The sequence below is a fragment of the Narcine bancroftii genome, chromosome 6 (genome assembly GCF_036971445.1).
Source record: "Narcine bancroftii isolate sNarBan1 chromosome 6, sNarBan1.hap1, whole genome shotgun sequence".
Classification (NCBI taxonomy): domain Eukaryota; kingdom Metazoa; phylum Chordata; class Chondrichthyes; order Torpediniformes; family Narcinidae; genus Narcine; species Narcine bancroftii.
The window spans coordinates 28,203,891-28,218,481 of record NC_091474.1 but is presented as its reverse complement, the minus strand read 5'-3'; the positions used below and the strand labels follow the sequence as shown (position 1 = coordinate 28,218,481).

At 45.0% G+C, this 14,591-nt stretch overlaps 1 protein-coding gene across 1 annotated transcript in view; it reads left to right on the top strand.

Annotated features, from left to right (window-relative positions):
• The window catches only part of col9a3 (collagen, type IX, alpha 3), a 111,948-nt gene that overhangs the window by 7,691 nt on the left and 89,666 nt on the right, over positions 1 to 14,591 (top strand). The window contains exons 3-5 of the mRNA XM_069884438.1: positions 6,648 to 6,683; positions 6,778 to 6,849; positions 13,332 to 13,385. Of these exons, the coding sequence (XP_069740539.1) occupies positions 6,648 to 6,683; positions 6,778 to 6,849; positions 13,332 to 13,385 (162 nt within the window). The remainder of the gene's footprint in view (positions 1 to 6,647; positions 6,684 to 6,777; positions 6,850 to 13,331; positions 13,386 to 14,591) is intronic.

Here is a 14,591-nt window from a genome sequence, read left to right as displayed (position 1 = left end):
TGGTGCCGGTAGAGGACCCATGATTCGGAGCCGAACAGGAGTGTGGGTATGACAACGGCTCTGTATACGCTTATCTTTGTGAGGTTTTTCAGTTGGTTGTTTTTCCAGACTCTTTTGTGTAGTCTTCCAAAGGCGCTATTTGCCTTGGCGAGTCTGTTGTCTATCTCATTGTCGATCCTTGCATCTGATGAAATGGTGCAGCCGAGATAGGTAAACTGGTTGACCGTTTTGAGTTTTGTGTGCCCGATGGAGATGTGGGGGGGCTGGTAGTCATGGTGGGGAGCTGGCTGATGGAGGACCTCAGTTTTCTTCAGGCTGACTTGGACCTCAGTGCGTGCGTGCGTGCGTGCGTGCGTGCGTGCGTGCGTGCGTGCGTGCGTGCGTGCGTGCGTGCGTGCGTGCGTGCGTGCGTGCGTGCGTGCGTGCGTGCGTGCGTGCGTGCGTGCGTGCGTGCGTGCGTGCGTGCGTGCGTGCGTGCGTGCGTGCGTGCGTGCGTGCGGAGCTCTTGACCCATCACATTCTGACTTTAGATTCCTCCATCAGATCTTGCATCCTCTTCTCTTGCAACCAAAAGAACCTCAGTTTCCTCCACATTACTTCTGTGCTTTCACCCTTCAATATCTGTTTCCAGTTTACTCTCACCAGTTCCAGCCTCATCCCTTCATAATTAGCCCTTCCCCAGTGAAGCACTTACCCAGTTTGACTGGCTTTTATTTTTTCCCGTAGCTATGTTGAAGCTAAGTGAGTTATGGTCACTCTCGCCAAAATGCTCCCCCACTGAGAGGTCCACTACCTGACCAGGCTCATTCCCCACAACCAGATCCACTCTGGCCTCTCCTCTAGTCGGCCGGTCAACATACTGGGTCAGGAATCCTTCTTGTACACATCTGACAAATTCAGCCCCATCTATTCCTCTTGCAGTCAGTAGGTGCCAGTCAATATTAGGAAATTTAAATCACCCATAACTACAACCCTGTATTTCCTGCACCATTCCAAGATCTTCTTGCTTATCTGCTCCTCGGAGCTCTGAGGGCTATTTGGGGTTTATAGACTACTCCCAGCACAGTGATAGCTCCCTTCCTATTTCTGACTTCCACCCACACCGACTCAGTGGACACTCCCTCTGCAGTGTCCTCCCTTTCTATATCCATGAAACTATCACTGACCAGTAATGCTACTCCTTCACCCCCGCCCCCTCTACTTTTCTACCTCCCATCCTATTCTTTTTAAAACATCTAAACCTCGGAACTTCCCAATCTTGCCCTTCCTCCAGCCAAATTTCAGTAATGGCCACAACATCACAACAACTTTGTCTTAAATGTATTTACTGAGGTCGCTCCCACTGCTTCAATGAGCAGTGAATTCCGCAGATTCACCACCCTCTGAGAAAAGCAGTTCCTCCTCACTTCTGTCCTAAATCTACTCCCCTGGATCTTGAGGCTATGTCCCCTTGTTCTGCTCTCCCCCAATAATGGAAACAACTTACCTTCCTCTGTCTTATCTATGCATTTCATAATTTTATATGTTTCTATAAGATCCCCTCTCGTTCTTCTAAATTCCAGTGAGGACAGTCCCAGACAATTCAATTTTCCATCATAGTCTTAGTCTCACACTGAAGTAACTACCCATGATCTGGGTCTAGTTAATCCATGCATGTTCCAGAAGTTGTTAATGATGGTAGCAGCTCTTTGAATTCAGAATTAGAATTACTTAAGCTTTAAGTTTGTCACATAATACCTAGGAGAGTGGAAGGGTTATTCTGCGAGCAGTTTAACTGGTTAACTCTAACATACATACTGCTGTAAAGGCAGAGGAAAAAGAGCACAATTGCAAGATTACAATCCCTTCATCTCTGGAATCAGCCTTGTGAACCTCCTCTGGCAGGACTTCCTTCCTCAAGTAAAGAGACCAAAACTGTATGTAGTACTCCAGATTCTCTCTAAGTAAATTTTCTGACTAGCTGAAATGATACTTTTTCCAATTTTTCAATCTTATCTCTCCATTCTGATAAATGGTCTGTTTCTGTGTTGTATTCATGCTTGATAACTTTGTGTGAAGACCCTTTTGATTGAATTGACTCCTGCTTTGGAAGAGAAAAGCAATTACTATTTTACATCAAGGGCAGGTGAATGAGATGGACACTGGTGCACCACTGTGGTTTTTTTCTCTTTGTTGTTTGTGGGTCAGGGATTTTTGGACCTGATTTTATGGCCTCAGTTCCTCCCTCTTCCCTTCCCCCCACCCCATTACACTGCTGCTGGTTCCCCACCCCCCCCCCCCCAACACTCCCATCTGTACTTACCTTTTGGAGATGGGGGCCAGTTAGGCTTGCTGGCTCATCTTGGAGTCCGGTGGTGTGGTCTGGGCAGAATCAGAGCAATGAGGAGGCCCCAACTCTCCAAAACATCTTGATGGCCTTCAACAGCTGGTAAAGCTTTGCTCCTCAGCTCAACTAGTTGTCAAGACTTCTAGAAGTTTTAAAAATACCTGACAGTCAAAAGCATTTTGAAAATATAAATGTGAGGTAGATAATGAAGAAAGAAATTATTAAATAATTAACAAAACATCAATAATTAAAAGCATTTATCCAAAGGAAAGTATTGATGTACCATCAAAAGCAAACTAGCTGGGTGCATCACAGCATGGGATGGAAGCTGCTCTGCTCAAGATCAAAAGAAGCTACCGAAGGTGGTGAATGCAGCTCAAAACATCACGCAAATTTCCCTCTCCTCCATGGACCCCATCTATATCTCACGCTATCTAGAAAAGGCGCCCCCCAACACATAAAAGGACCCGTCACACCCCATATGCACTCTCTTCTCCCATTGCGGAGAGGCTAAAGAGCATGAAAGTGAGGTCTTAAAAGTCTGTTTCTTCCCTGCAGCCATCAGGCTCTTGAATGAACCCCACCAGAGTGCTCTCGTGCTGTCCATGCTTGGTGTTGATTGGCCTTTTCATTGTAATCCTGCAATTGTGCTCTTTCTCCTCTACCTTTACAGCAGTATGTATGTTAGAGTTAACCAGTTAGACTGCTCACAGAATAACCCTTCCACTGTCCTAGGTATTAGGTGACAAACTTAAAACTTAAGTAATTCTAATTCTGAATTCAAAGTGCCGCTACCATCATTAACAACTTCTGGAACATGCATGGATTAACTAGACTCAGATCATGGGTAGTTACTTCAGTGTGAGAGTATGCTTGTGGACCTGGAGGGTGACAGAATTTGGCCTCCCAAATGAGAGGGGAATATTTGTGTTCACTGACCGCAGTGGGGCACTCGCTGCAGCCTCACTGGCTATGTTGACTGAAGCTTGCTCTGCTCTTGGCTATATAATTACATAGGGAGGAATGTCTAACATTTCCCAGCCCTGCATCAAATATTTGCATCCCTTGTGACTTGGGGAAGATATGGTGTAGAGTTTATTTTTGGGGTAGGGCAGCAGCTTAAAGCACGAGCTTGGATGGATGGTGTGTGGAAATGTTGGAATCATTTTAACATTTGTAGCCTCTCAACTGCTGATGGTAACTTTGTGAAGTGATCAGAATAGGGACTGAGTTTCTGCAAGAAGCTGATTGTCACCTGTCGAAATAGAAAATGCTAAAAATCCTCAGTAATTCAGGGAGCAGAGAGGAGAAGAAGGTTCATGACCTTCCTCCAGAACGGGGAACTGCATTGGGGTTGAACCATAGGTTGGTGGTTCAGAGATTCTCCCCGAGTTCCGAGCAGGGACTCGAATTCCCTCACCAGAAGGTGGGGGAAGGTAAACCTGTGGATTCTTGTCAGCTCAAGCTTGAAGGCACAGACCTTGCTGAGGCTTATTCATTTCCTTTGAACTATACAAAATAAATACGTAAGAATGTCCAAAGGTTATAGGTTATCACTGAAGTTTGCCACTGTATATAAACAGGGACTGTGGGAAAGTGCGAGCAATAAATAATAATAGCAAACAATTTATAAACAGAGTGGGAAAGTTGGGAGCGCTATCGCACATAATTTATAAAGACCATGAGAAGAAGCGATAGTGGATATGCCCTCCCTGAATTCCGTGTGGTAGAGAAAGGGCACAGAGATCTCATGGAGGGGTTTCTCTGCCACACGGAATTCTGGGAGATCAAGTCTGCCATCACTTTTTCCAACGGTCTTTATAAATTATGTGCGATAGCTCTACCAACTTTCCCACGCTGTTTATAAATTGTCCTTTATTGCTAGCACTTACCTCTCTCTCCTGCTATGACTTGCCCACGGCAAAGTTTATACGTTCATTTTAATCTTTTCTTCCTTCACGCTCCAGCACTTGCACAAAAATGGGTCATTTCTGTCCTAGAATGTAATTGTCCATTCTACACTTGCCTGATTGCAATGCAGGTGTCTGCAGGCACTGGGGATTGCACTTGGGTCGAGGCCGTCTATCCCTGGCGACATGAGATAATTTTCATTTCACACTAGATCCTTTTTAGGCCAATGGCCGTTGATTCCTGGGACCACCATGGGAAACAACCTTTCTACATCTACTCTGTCCTTCAACATTCAAAATATTTTAATGAAATCCCCCCCCTAAATTCCAATGACCTGTCAAATGCTCCTCATATGATAACCCTTTCATTCCTGGAATCATCCTCATGAACCCTCTCCAATGTCAGCTCATCCTTTCTTAAAAGAGGTGCCCAAAACTACTCCCAATACTCCAGGTAAGGTCTCACCAGTGCCTTATAAAGCCTCAATGTCACATCCCTGCTCTTCTATTCCTCTTGAGATGAACGCCAGCATGAGTTATGCAACTCATGGAATCCCTTTACCTCCAATGGATGGTGCATGTTGTGCTAAGTTTCTCCAGCACATTTGTGTATTGCACTTGACCCCATCATCTGCAGACATCTTGTTTAAACCCCCCCCCCCCACCCCCAGGTCAGTTCATACTTTGTCTTTTGCATTCATCCTTTCCATCTTCCCCTCCTCCCCTCTCCCAGAATCTGTCAACAGAAGGGGCATGGTGCCATCCAGTAGTGGGGTGATCCCATTTATCTCTTCTCTGCCTCAGCCTCCTTCACATCCAGCTGACCTTGTTCTATTGGAATAGAGGGAGTTGGGTATGGGGAATGAGTGTCCTAGTCCTCCCACCCATGACTCTGTCACCTGACACGTGAATGAGGAACTGCTTGGGAGAAGAGTTGGTGAGATAGACCCATAACTCTACTATTTATTAACCCTTTGGGGTTTACCAACAAGCACATATACTCCATGTCCCAGTTTTCATTCTGTAAAGGTTTACCCATGGACCCAGACAGAGTATGTATTATGAAAGATTTAAAAATGGCCAGAGTCCAAATATATTATTTAATATTATAATAATAATATATATTATTAATATATCTATGACTTTTTTTTCATGTTTTTATATATTTAAATAAAAACACCTAACCCACTCTATTATTAAAAAAAAGAAAACTAACCAACATAAAATATGGCTGCATATATTTTGTGGCTTTTGAATCATTTGACTACTATTTATTAGTACAATAGTAATAATGGGACAATACAGTTTGAATAGTGGTTAAAACAAAACTGTCACAGTGCCAGCGACCAGGGTTCAAGGAGTTGTACGTTCTCCCTGTGTCTGCATGGGTTTTCCCTGGGGGCTCCAGCTTCTTCCCATCATTCAATACACTCTGGGGTTGTAGGTCAATTGGACGTGGTTGGGCGGCATGGGCTCATGGGCCAAGCGTGCCTGCTACTGTGCTTTATGTTTACATTTAATTTAAAAATATTTATTTTAAAATATGTATCTAGGTCCTGTATATATGTATCATTTGCATGTGTGTTAGGCCTGTATGTATGTTTGCACTGTTCTGTGCTTTGGGTGGGAGAATGCTGTTTTGTCAGATTGTACTGGTACAATCGGATGATACTTGAACAGGATGACCGCACAGCAAGCTCAGATCTGCTGTTCCACCACTGAAACCTTCACCCTCACTGTCCTCCCTTCTAGTGCCCACAAAAAAATTCTGTGGTGGCAATTAAGTTCAACCACAAATTATGCGTGAACACGTCAAGGAGTATAAGATTATGAGGGGCATAGATGGAGTGGACAGCAAGCACCTTTTCCCTGGAACGACAATAGCAAATACCAGAGGACATCTGTTTAAGGTGAAGGGAGGAAAGTTTAGGGGAGACATCAAGGATAGATTTTTTACACAGAATCATGGGTGCCTGAAATGCATTGTCAGGGGTGGTTGTGGAGGCTGGTACAATTGGGACATTGAAAAGACAGGCACATGTATGTAAGAAAAATAGTGGATTATGGGTGTGTGGTAGGGAGATTGTTGGAAAGTAGGTTTACATAGGACAGCACAACATCATCGTCCAAAGGGCCTATTCTATACTATGTTCTACTGACCAATTGCATTTGTTCATGTAGTGGGGCAGAACGGACTGTTAGTGATGGATCTTTGTGGACAGCGTTGAGTGCGCAGAGGATTACTTATTACCATTAGCAAATTATTTCTCGAACCCAAAGTTGAGAAATGTGAAGAGTAAATGCTGGTAAACCAACCTGGATCAAGTGGCGAGTTCCTGTGCTCTGTCCTCTGTTACTGAGCAGGTCTGATATTTCCAGGAGTAACTAAGATTTATCTTTTCTTTCGACAGGGTGAACCTGGTCCTGTGGGGTTACCAGGCCCACTGGTAAGTCAATGACATTCATTCTAAACATTTGGAGAGTTCTTCAGCCAAGCTTCGCAGAATGACTGTCACCTCTTTTGCTTTAATTTTCTTTCAGGGTTTTCCAGGAGAACCCGGAGACCCAGGACCGGCTGGAATCCCAGGCCTGGCTGGTCTGCCAGGGATAGATGTGAGTACTGTTGGAATCACCACCACCATCCCCGCCCCCCCCCCCCACCCTCCACCCCTCAGCTCTCTCCCTGAACTGCAAACCCACTGCAGGGAAGCAGCGGGCTACCGTTAATTGGCCGTAAACATATCCTGGGCACTCTGCGGCCAAGGATGTAAGAGTGAACTGTGATGCTAGCTAACACATGCAGAGCAAGAGCCCACAAGCAGCAATGGTGTAAGTGATCAGGTGTATGTTTTATGTGATGACGATGGTTGGAGAATTAATGGTTTGCAATCCCTTATCATCAAACAATGTCTTCTCTGGGCAGTGAAGTTTCCCTCTCCTTTCAAAGTCTCATCCTCAGCACCACACTGGGATCAAGACACTGGTGTGTGTTCTCGAACCTCAGCTTGTACCAACACCCAACCACCATCGGGACTCCTGTGTAATCCAAATGGTTTTCCTGTGCTGCTGTGTTCTGTGGTTCAATGGTTTGCTCAATTCCATTAGGAGACAAACACTGCCTGACTACTGTTATACTCACACCAAACTGCTTTCTGTCCTGCCATTCCGTTGCGAGAGGAAGTACCTATGGTTCAGGAAGGTTCTCCAGCCTTTTCCCAGAGACTAGCAATAAACCCAGTCTATGCCTGGCACACCCAGTGCGCAGGGAAGTGTGACAAGGGGAACTTCAAGTGCATGGACAAGGGAACATCAGAATCAGGATTTGTTGTCACGAACAAGTCACGAAATTCGGTGTTTTGCCTCAGCAGCCTCATTGTGTAAACATACATATTATAACCATCTTATGACATTACTATTAAAATAAAATTATATTAACAATAATAATGTACGAAAAGTGAGGCAGGGTCTTTGGTTCATTGATCGTTCAGGAATCTGATGGAAGAAACTCTCCTTGTGCCTCTGAGTGCTCATCTCTAGGTTTCTGTATCTTTTCCCTGATAGTAGCAGAGTGAAGAGGCCATGGCCTGGGTAGTGGGGGTCTTTGAGGATAGAGGCTGCTTTTTTAAGACACTGGCTCAAGTAGATATTTTTGATGAAGTCTGGTGCCTGTGATGTCACAGGCTGAGTTTATTCTTGTCCTGAGAGTTGGCGCCTCTATACCAGACAGTGATGCCACCAGCCAGAATGCTCTCCTCGGTACACCTGTAGAAGTTTACAAGAGTCTTTGGTGACATACCCAGTCTCCTCAGAAACCTCACAAAGTATAGCCGCTGGTGAGCTTTCTTTGTGATTGCATCAACATGGAGGCTCCAGGACAGATCCTTGGAGATGTTGACACCCAAGAATTTGAAGTTCTTGACCCTCTACTGCTGAGCCCTCAACGAGGACTGGGTCGTGTTTCCCGACTTCCTCCTGAAGTTCACAATCATCTCCTTGATTTTGCTGACATTGAGCGCAAGGTTGTAGTTGTTATACCATTCAACGAGCTGATCTATCTCCCTCCTGTATGCTTCTTCATTGCCGTTTATGATTCTGCCAGCAATTGTGGTGTCATTGGCAAACTTTCAGATAGCATTGGAATTGTGTGGCCACACAGTCATGGGTTTATAATGAATCGAGCACTGGGCTAAGCACGTATCCTTGGAGAGCGCCTGTGTTGATAATCAGTGAGGAGGAGAAGTTGTTTCTAATTCGTACTGACTGTGGTCTTCCATTGAGAAAGTCAAGGATCCAGTTGCAGTGGGGGGTACAGAGGCCTGGAGTTTGTAGCTTCTTGACTAGCATTGAAGGAATAATGGTATTAAAGGCTGAACTTTAGTCTATGAAGAGCAGCCGTATGTATGAATTACTGTTTTTGAGGTGATGCAGAGCTGAGTCGAGAGCCAGCGATATTGCATCTGCTGTGGAGCGATTGTGACCACGGTCAGAGTAAATGTTCTGGCTGAAGGGATGTCCATGATTGGGCGATAGTTGGTAAGAAGCCAATACAGAGACCCTGTTGAGAGAAAGAGAGGCAGCATTGTCAGTACAACATTGCTCAATTTTGATATTTCCAATGTAAGAGAGGTGGCGAAGTTGCACTACTAATTAGGGAGAAGGTCACTGCTGCACTGAGAGACGACAACTTGAAGGGCTCGATCTGCAAGGTCACATGGGTAGAACTCAAGAATAAGGAAGGTGCAATCACTCTGATGGGGTTATATGATAGGTCTCCCAATAGCCAATTGGAGCTGGATTAACAGATACTGTATGCAGGAGGGTCATAGAAAGGTTTAAATATAGACATATCATAGTGGGTGATATTAATTTCCCCAATATCATTTAGGGTGCCCTTACTGACAGGGGTTTTAATGGGACAGGATTTATTAGTTCAAGCCCAAGTTTATTGTTACATGTTACATGAGGACCCCTTCCATCCTGCACAGAGCACCTTTCTGCTGCTCACATCAGAACTAGCACCACCAGGCTGTGGAACAGCTTCTTCCCACGGGCAGTGAGAACACTGAATGACCACAGGAACTGCTCATATTAACCATCCGAGATGTTTATAAAATCGTAAGAAGCACTGATAGGTTAGACAGTGCAAATCATTTTCCCAGGATAAAAATCTCACATACAAGAAGACGTGCCTTGTGAGGGATGGGGAAGTTGAAAGAAGAGGGTACTGGGTGCCTGGAAAGGGTTGGCAGGATCAGGGTGGAAGTAGATGCAACAGAGATGTTTTAGATGGTCCTAAGAATAGAGGGATATGTATCGGGTGCAAGCAGGAAAGTTTTGGGTTAATATGGCCTTGTGTTCAGCTCAGACACTGTGGGCCAAAGCATCTGCTGTCCTGTTCTGTGTTCTATGAATTCAAAGTTTCCTGGACAAGAGCAATAGAACAAAATGAATTGCTGGCAGGACCAGAGAAAGGACACATGCTGAAAGCTTAACCCCCACCCTCTGTGAATCAGTAACCACCACTATCGCTGGCGAAAGTTTACAAAACACCTCAGCAGAAGGAGCTGTGGAATTTATAAATGTCCATCAACAGCTGAGTGAAGAAGATTTGCGAGAAAGTGAAGGAAGACTGAATGCGTTGTAATGAAGAGCGTTGTAATGAAGAGTGTTGGGTAATGGGGCATCTTCTCCCTCCGTGTCATTAGAGAACACAGAAATCTGCAGCACTCTGCAGGCCTTTCGGCCCACAGGGTTGTACTGACCTAATAACAACTGCCTTGAATTTCCCTACTGTATAACCCTCCGTTTAATACTTAGACTGATGATCTGTGACAGCCCCTCCCTGAGGTTGGAGAAGGGGGGACATGTTGAACACCTGAAATTAAAACCAGGTGTGTTATCAGGTGGCTGGAGTCCAGGCTGTGATATCAAACTTCTTGACTAATGGATGTAGTTTGTTCAGTGGTTCCAAGGGGAATGAGCTCTCTCATCCAGCCCAGAGCTAAAGACCATTGTTACTCCCATCGTTTCACATCCAGGGGGATTCACACTAGTTCTTTCTGCAATAAAGATCAGTTTTACATGGACACATCAGGGGAACATCGCAGATAAGTGCAGGGGTGGCTGATTTTTTTTCCCCCTTATATGACCCACCAAATGTGATCATACATTTCCCTCCAAATCTGCTGATTACCCTCAGTCCAAAAATCCATGGATCTCAGTTGTGAATATTCTCGAGGATGCCTCAGGGGAGAAGTCCAAAAGATTCACCCCCAACATCCTCCATGTAAAGATGTTTCTTCTCACCTCAGTCCTAAGTGGGCGATGCCTTATCCTGAGGCGCTGACCCTGGCACCAGGCTCGGGTGGGTTGGAATTCAGTTAAAGATTAGCTTGAAGCCCCTCACTAGTGGTGTAGTGTTTTAAGATACCTCGAGGTGACCAACGTAGGCCTTTATCCCTGGATGCACAACAAGGGAAGTGATTACAAAAACACAGCGGATTTAGGAAATCTGAAATGTGTTCTCCACTGTGTACCAGTAATTAAATTCAAAGTTATTTTCACAAGTACTAACGTGCAGCGAGAAAGTCTGTAAATTGTCAGATCAGTCAATTAAATTGTTTAGCCAGTGATTTGGAAATCTGGAGTTACTGGAACAAGGGGCTCCCTGTTGCCCTTTGTCAAGAAGTATATGAAGTTACTGAAAGTTGACAAAGGTGAAACTAATTGCCGTAACAAGCTTCATTAACAGTGTCGTGGGAAAGGGTTCCCACTTCTGGTTTAAGATTGTGATGAGGGAGTTCAGTACCCACTGCCGATCAAAGTGTTGCTCAGTAATTGAGTTATTAGGTGACCAATTAGTCTGACGGAGAAGGCCTTCAGCCAAATGACTGCAGAAGGTTCTCGTCCAGATTGCCAGGAATACTGGCCCCACTCTTCACTTGGGTGGGAAGGTGCCAGGAGAGTGCTGGGGACTGTATGTCTGATACCAGTCTATGCTAGTGAAAGGAGCAACTGTTAGAGTAATGGACTGAAGTTAAAAGGAAGAACAGACTGCCCTTTGCCCTTGTGTCCTGGATAATCTCGGGATATCCCAGGGTGTCTCAGCCTGGGCGCTGAAGGCTTCCTCATCATGCCAGAGGTTTAGATCTGGGCTCGGGTTGCCAATGTCTTGAAATGAACTGAAGTGTGCACAGCTGCAGAGGCCACGGGAGCGCTGGAGGAGAATCCATGGACACTCAGCAACTCTGGGGCGGACTCTATTTTTGCATCCCTTTCTCTGATTGTAAGGGGTGTCGGGCAATGCTAATGGCAAATTTTTGTCTGCCTTATGGCAGACTAAAGGTAATTTTATGTAATATTACATTTCTGTTTTATTACTGATAATAAATAGTAACTGATCTGATCCATGATGCAGGTTCTTTTGATTATAATTTCCACACAGATGGGACCCACGCACAGCAACATTGTGAGGACCAGATAATTTTAGTAAAGTGAGTTGAGGGATAAAAAAAAAACAGAACTTCCCTGCTCTTTGACTAATGTTGGGGATCTTTCCTTGTAGAATCCTGTCATAAGAAAACTGTTGTGGAGAGCAGAGGTCCTTTGGGCCATGTCAATGCCAGTTCTACTAAAGCCATCTGTGTCCAGCTGTGAATTCCCTTCAGAAGGAACAGATCGATTCTGCTTCCACATCTGCACTCTCCAATTTGATGTCATTTAGCCCATATAACCATGCCAGCTCTTCTCTAGAGCAGGTAGTTTGACTTTTTCCTCCAAGCACATGTTTTTCAAACATCTATATGCAGGGTTCCCTCCTGAAGGCCAGATGGAAACTTCCTCCATCATCTCAACAGACAGGGTGTACCAGATTCCAGATACAAACCACAAAATCCTAACAGCCCCTCATGTCATAAAAGGCTCTCGTGAACCTGCCCTTGTCCCCCTCTCACTGCTACCTTCGCAATCCTGAGGCCAGCACCGCTAGGTTCAACTACAGTTTCTTCCCAACAACTATCAGGCTCTCGATCCTTTTGGTACTGCACGAATCCTCACTAAGACCACTAAAGGTCTCTCCCAATGGTTCTCAACCTTTTCTTTCCACTTATATACCCCCTGAAATAAACTTTTACTAACCACAGAGCACCTATGGTATCCTATATTGGTCTTTCTAAACATCTTTATTGTTCTACAACCAAGTGTTAATATTTATAATTAATTTTCATTGCTTTATTTTATATTCTGTGTTGTGTCTTTTGTGTAACTGGGAAGCTGCAGCAACAAAGACTTGAATTGGATCCATTGTTCTGAGGTATTCATTTATAATCCTCATTCCCCCCCATTCTGAATCTTAACCTTGTATCCTGCCCCTCCACCAACAGGAAGGACCTCCCAGTGTTTACACTCTCCCTGCTGCTCACCCTTGCACATATGTCTATCAGCACCAATACCCCTGAGTGTAGAGCTCTCCAAAAGGTAGTGGATGCAGCCATCTCCACTATTGAGTGCTTCTACAGGGAACGCTGCTGTTGGAGAGTAGCAGCAATCATCAAAGACCCACATCACCCAAAACACACTCTGTTCTCGCTGCTGCCATCAAGAAGGAGGCAGAGGTGCCACACTGCTCGCACCACCAGGTTCAGAAACAGCTGCTCTCCCTCCACCATCAGACTCATCAACAACAAACTCATTCAGGGACTTATTTAAGGACTCTTACTTGTGCACTTTTTTGATTTTCATTGCTCTCCCTGTATTGCAGTTAGTTTGTTTACATTTGTTATCGGTTTACAGTTCTTTTGATTGTTTACATGTTCACACCATGTACAGTTTATTTTTTGCACTACCAATTAGTGGTAATTCTGCCTGCCCCCAGGAAAAAAGGAATCTTTGGGTTGTATGTGATGTCACATATGTAAGCTGACAATAAATCTGAAATCAACCTCTCAAATCTGTGTAAACGCACATCTTTATCTCGGATAATATTGGAGAGTCTCAAGGGGGATATGCACTGACATTATTTACTGTAATATAGAAGGCATGTGAAGGTGAGTGGAGGCTGAATTGACCCCACCTGCTAACTTGTTTTATCTCTCCAGGGGTTACCCGGACTGGATGGACCTCCTGGTGCTGATGGGTTCAGGGGTGAAAGGGTAAGTTTGAATCTGATGCACTGTTCTCTTGGTTGGGGTTAGTGGGAGGAGAGAGGCTGCAGACATTTCTAACATAGTGATGGTTCTGCTCTTCCCCCGGCATACTGTATGAACAAAGACCATAGACTGGAAACGTTGTTGGGGAGGTGTGTAATCATCCTTCTGCACAACTTGTGCCTGGAGATGCTGGTTTAAGTCCAGTATTTACCGCAGAGCTCTGAATGAGATGTGCTTCAGGAGATGCAAGTCCCACCAGAGATGGGTGGTGGGAGAAGGGGCAATGGGGTGGTCAAACCAGGGCAGCACGGTCATTGTTCATGACATTCATGTCAGTCATTGACATCAAAGGAGAGTCTAACCACAGTTAAACAAGAAAGTCTGCAGACGCTGGGGTTGAATGCAATCCACAGCGTGCTGGAGAAAGAGAGCAGGTCACGCAGCATCCACAGGAAGTAAAGGGTAATCAATGTTCCAGGCCTGGGCCTTTCATCGGGTATCTGCCTACCCTCACGTTCAAAAATACACCGGGGGTTGGAGGTCAGTTGAGTATATTTGGGTGGCACAGGCTTGTGATCTGAAACGGCCCATTACCGTGCTGTATATTTACATTTTTTAAAAAATCATAATTTAAAAAATTCAAGTTAAATTTAAAATTTACTTTCTATAGATGCTGCGTGACCTGTTGAGTTTCTCCAGCACATTTGTGTTTTACAGAGTCAAACCATCCCTTGTGGACATAATGGAATGCTATCACACTGATGTCCTGCGGTAATCATCATCCATACTTCCACTTAGACTAGTTCTCGAAACACCATGGCCATAAGAGTAGGCCTGATGCAGGGAATCCCACAATGAGTGACTTGCTCCCTGACATCCCATAACCACAGGTCCAGAGTATGATGGCATGGCTTGATCACAGATCAGACCAAACCCATGATCCCCATCACCCACTGGCCCATGGAACTGCTTCGACCTGAAGCTTCCCCTCACGGTCCTGTACCGTGAAAATATATTGTCTCTGGGTCCAAATCCTGGGCATCCTTCTCCATCATAATGATTGCAGTGTTCAAGGAGGTTGATCACCCCACTATCTTCCAGTACCTGGGTCCAGGGTCTGTCGTCCAGCTTAGGGACTGGGTCACTCACTGATGGAGCAAGTTGGGCCTGATTCAATTAAAACTTCCCTGTTAATTGCTATCCACCCAA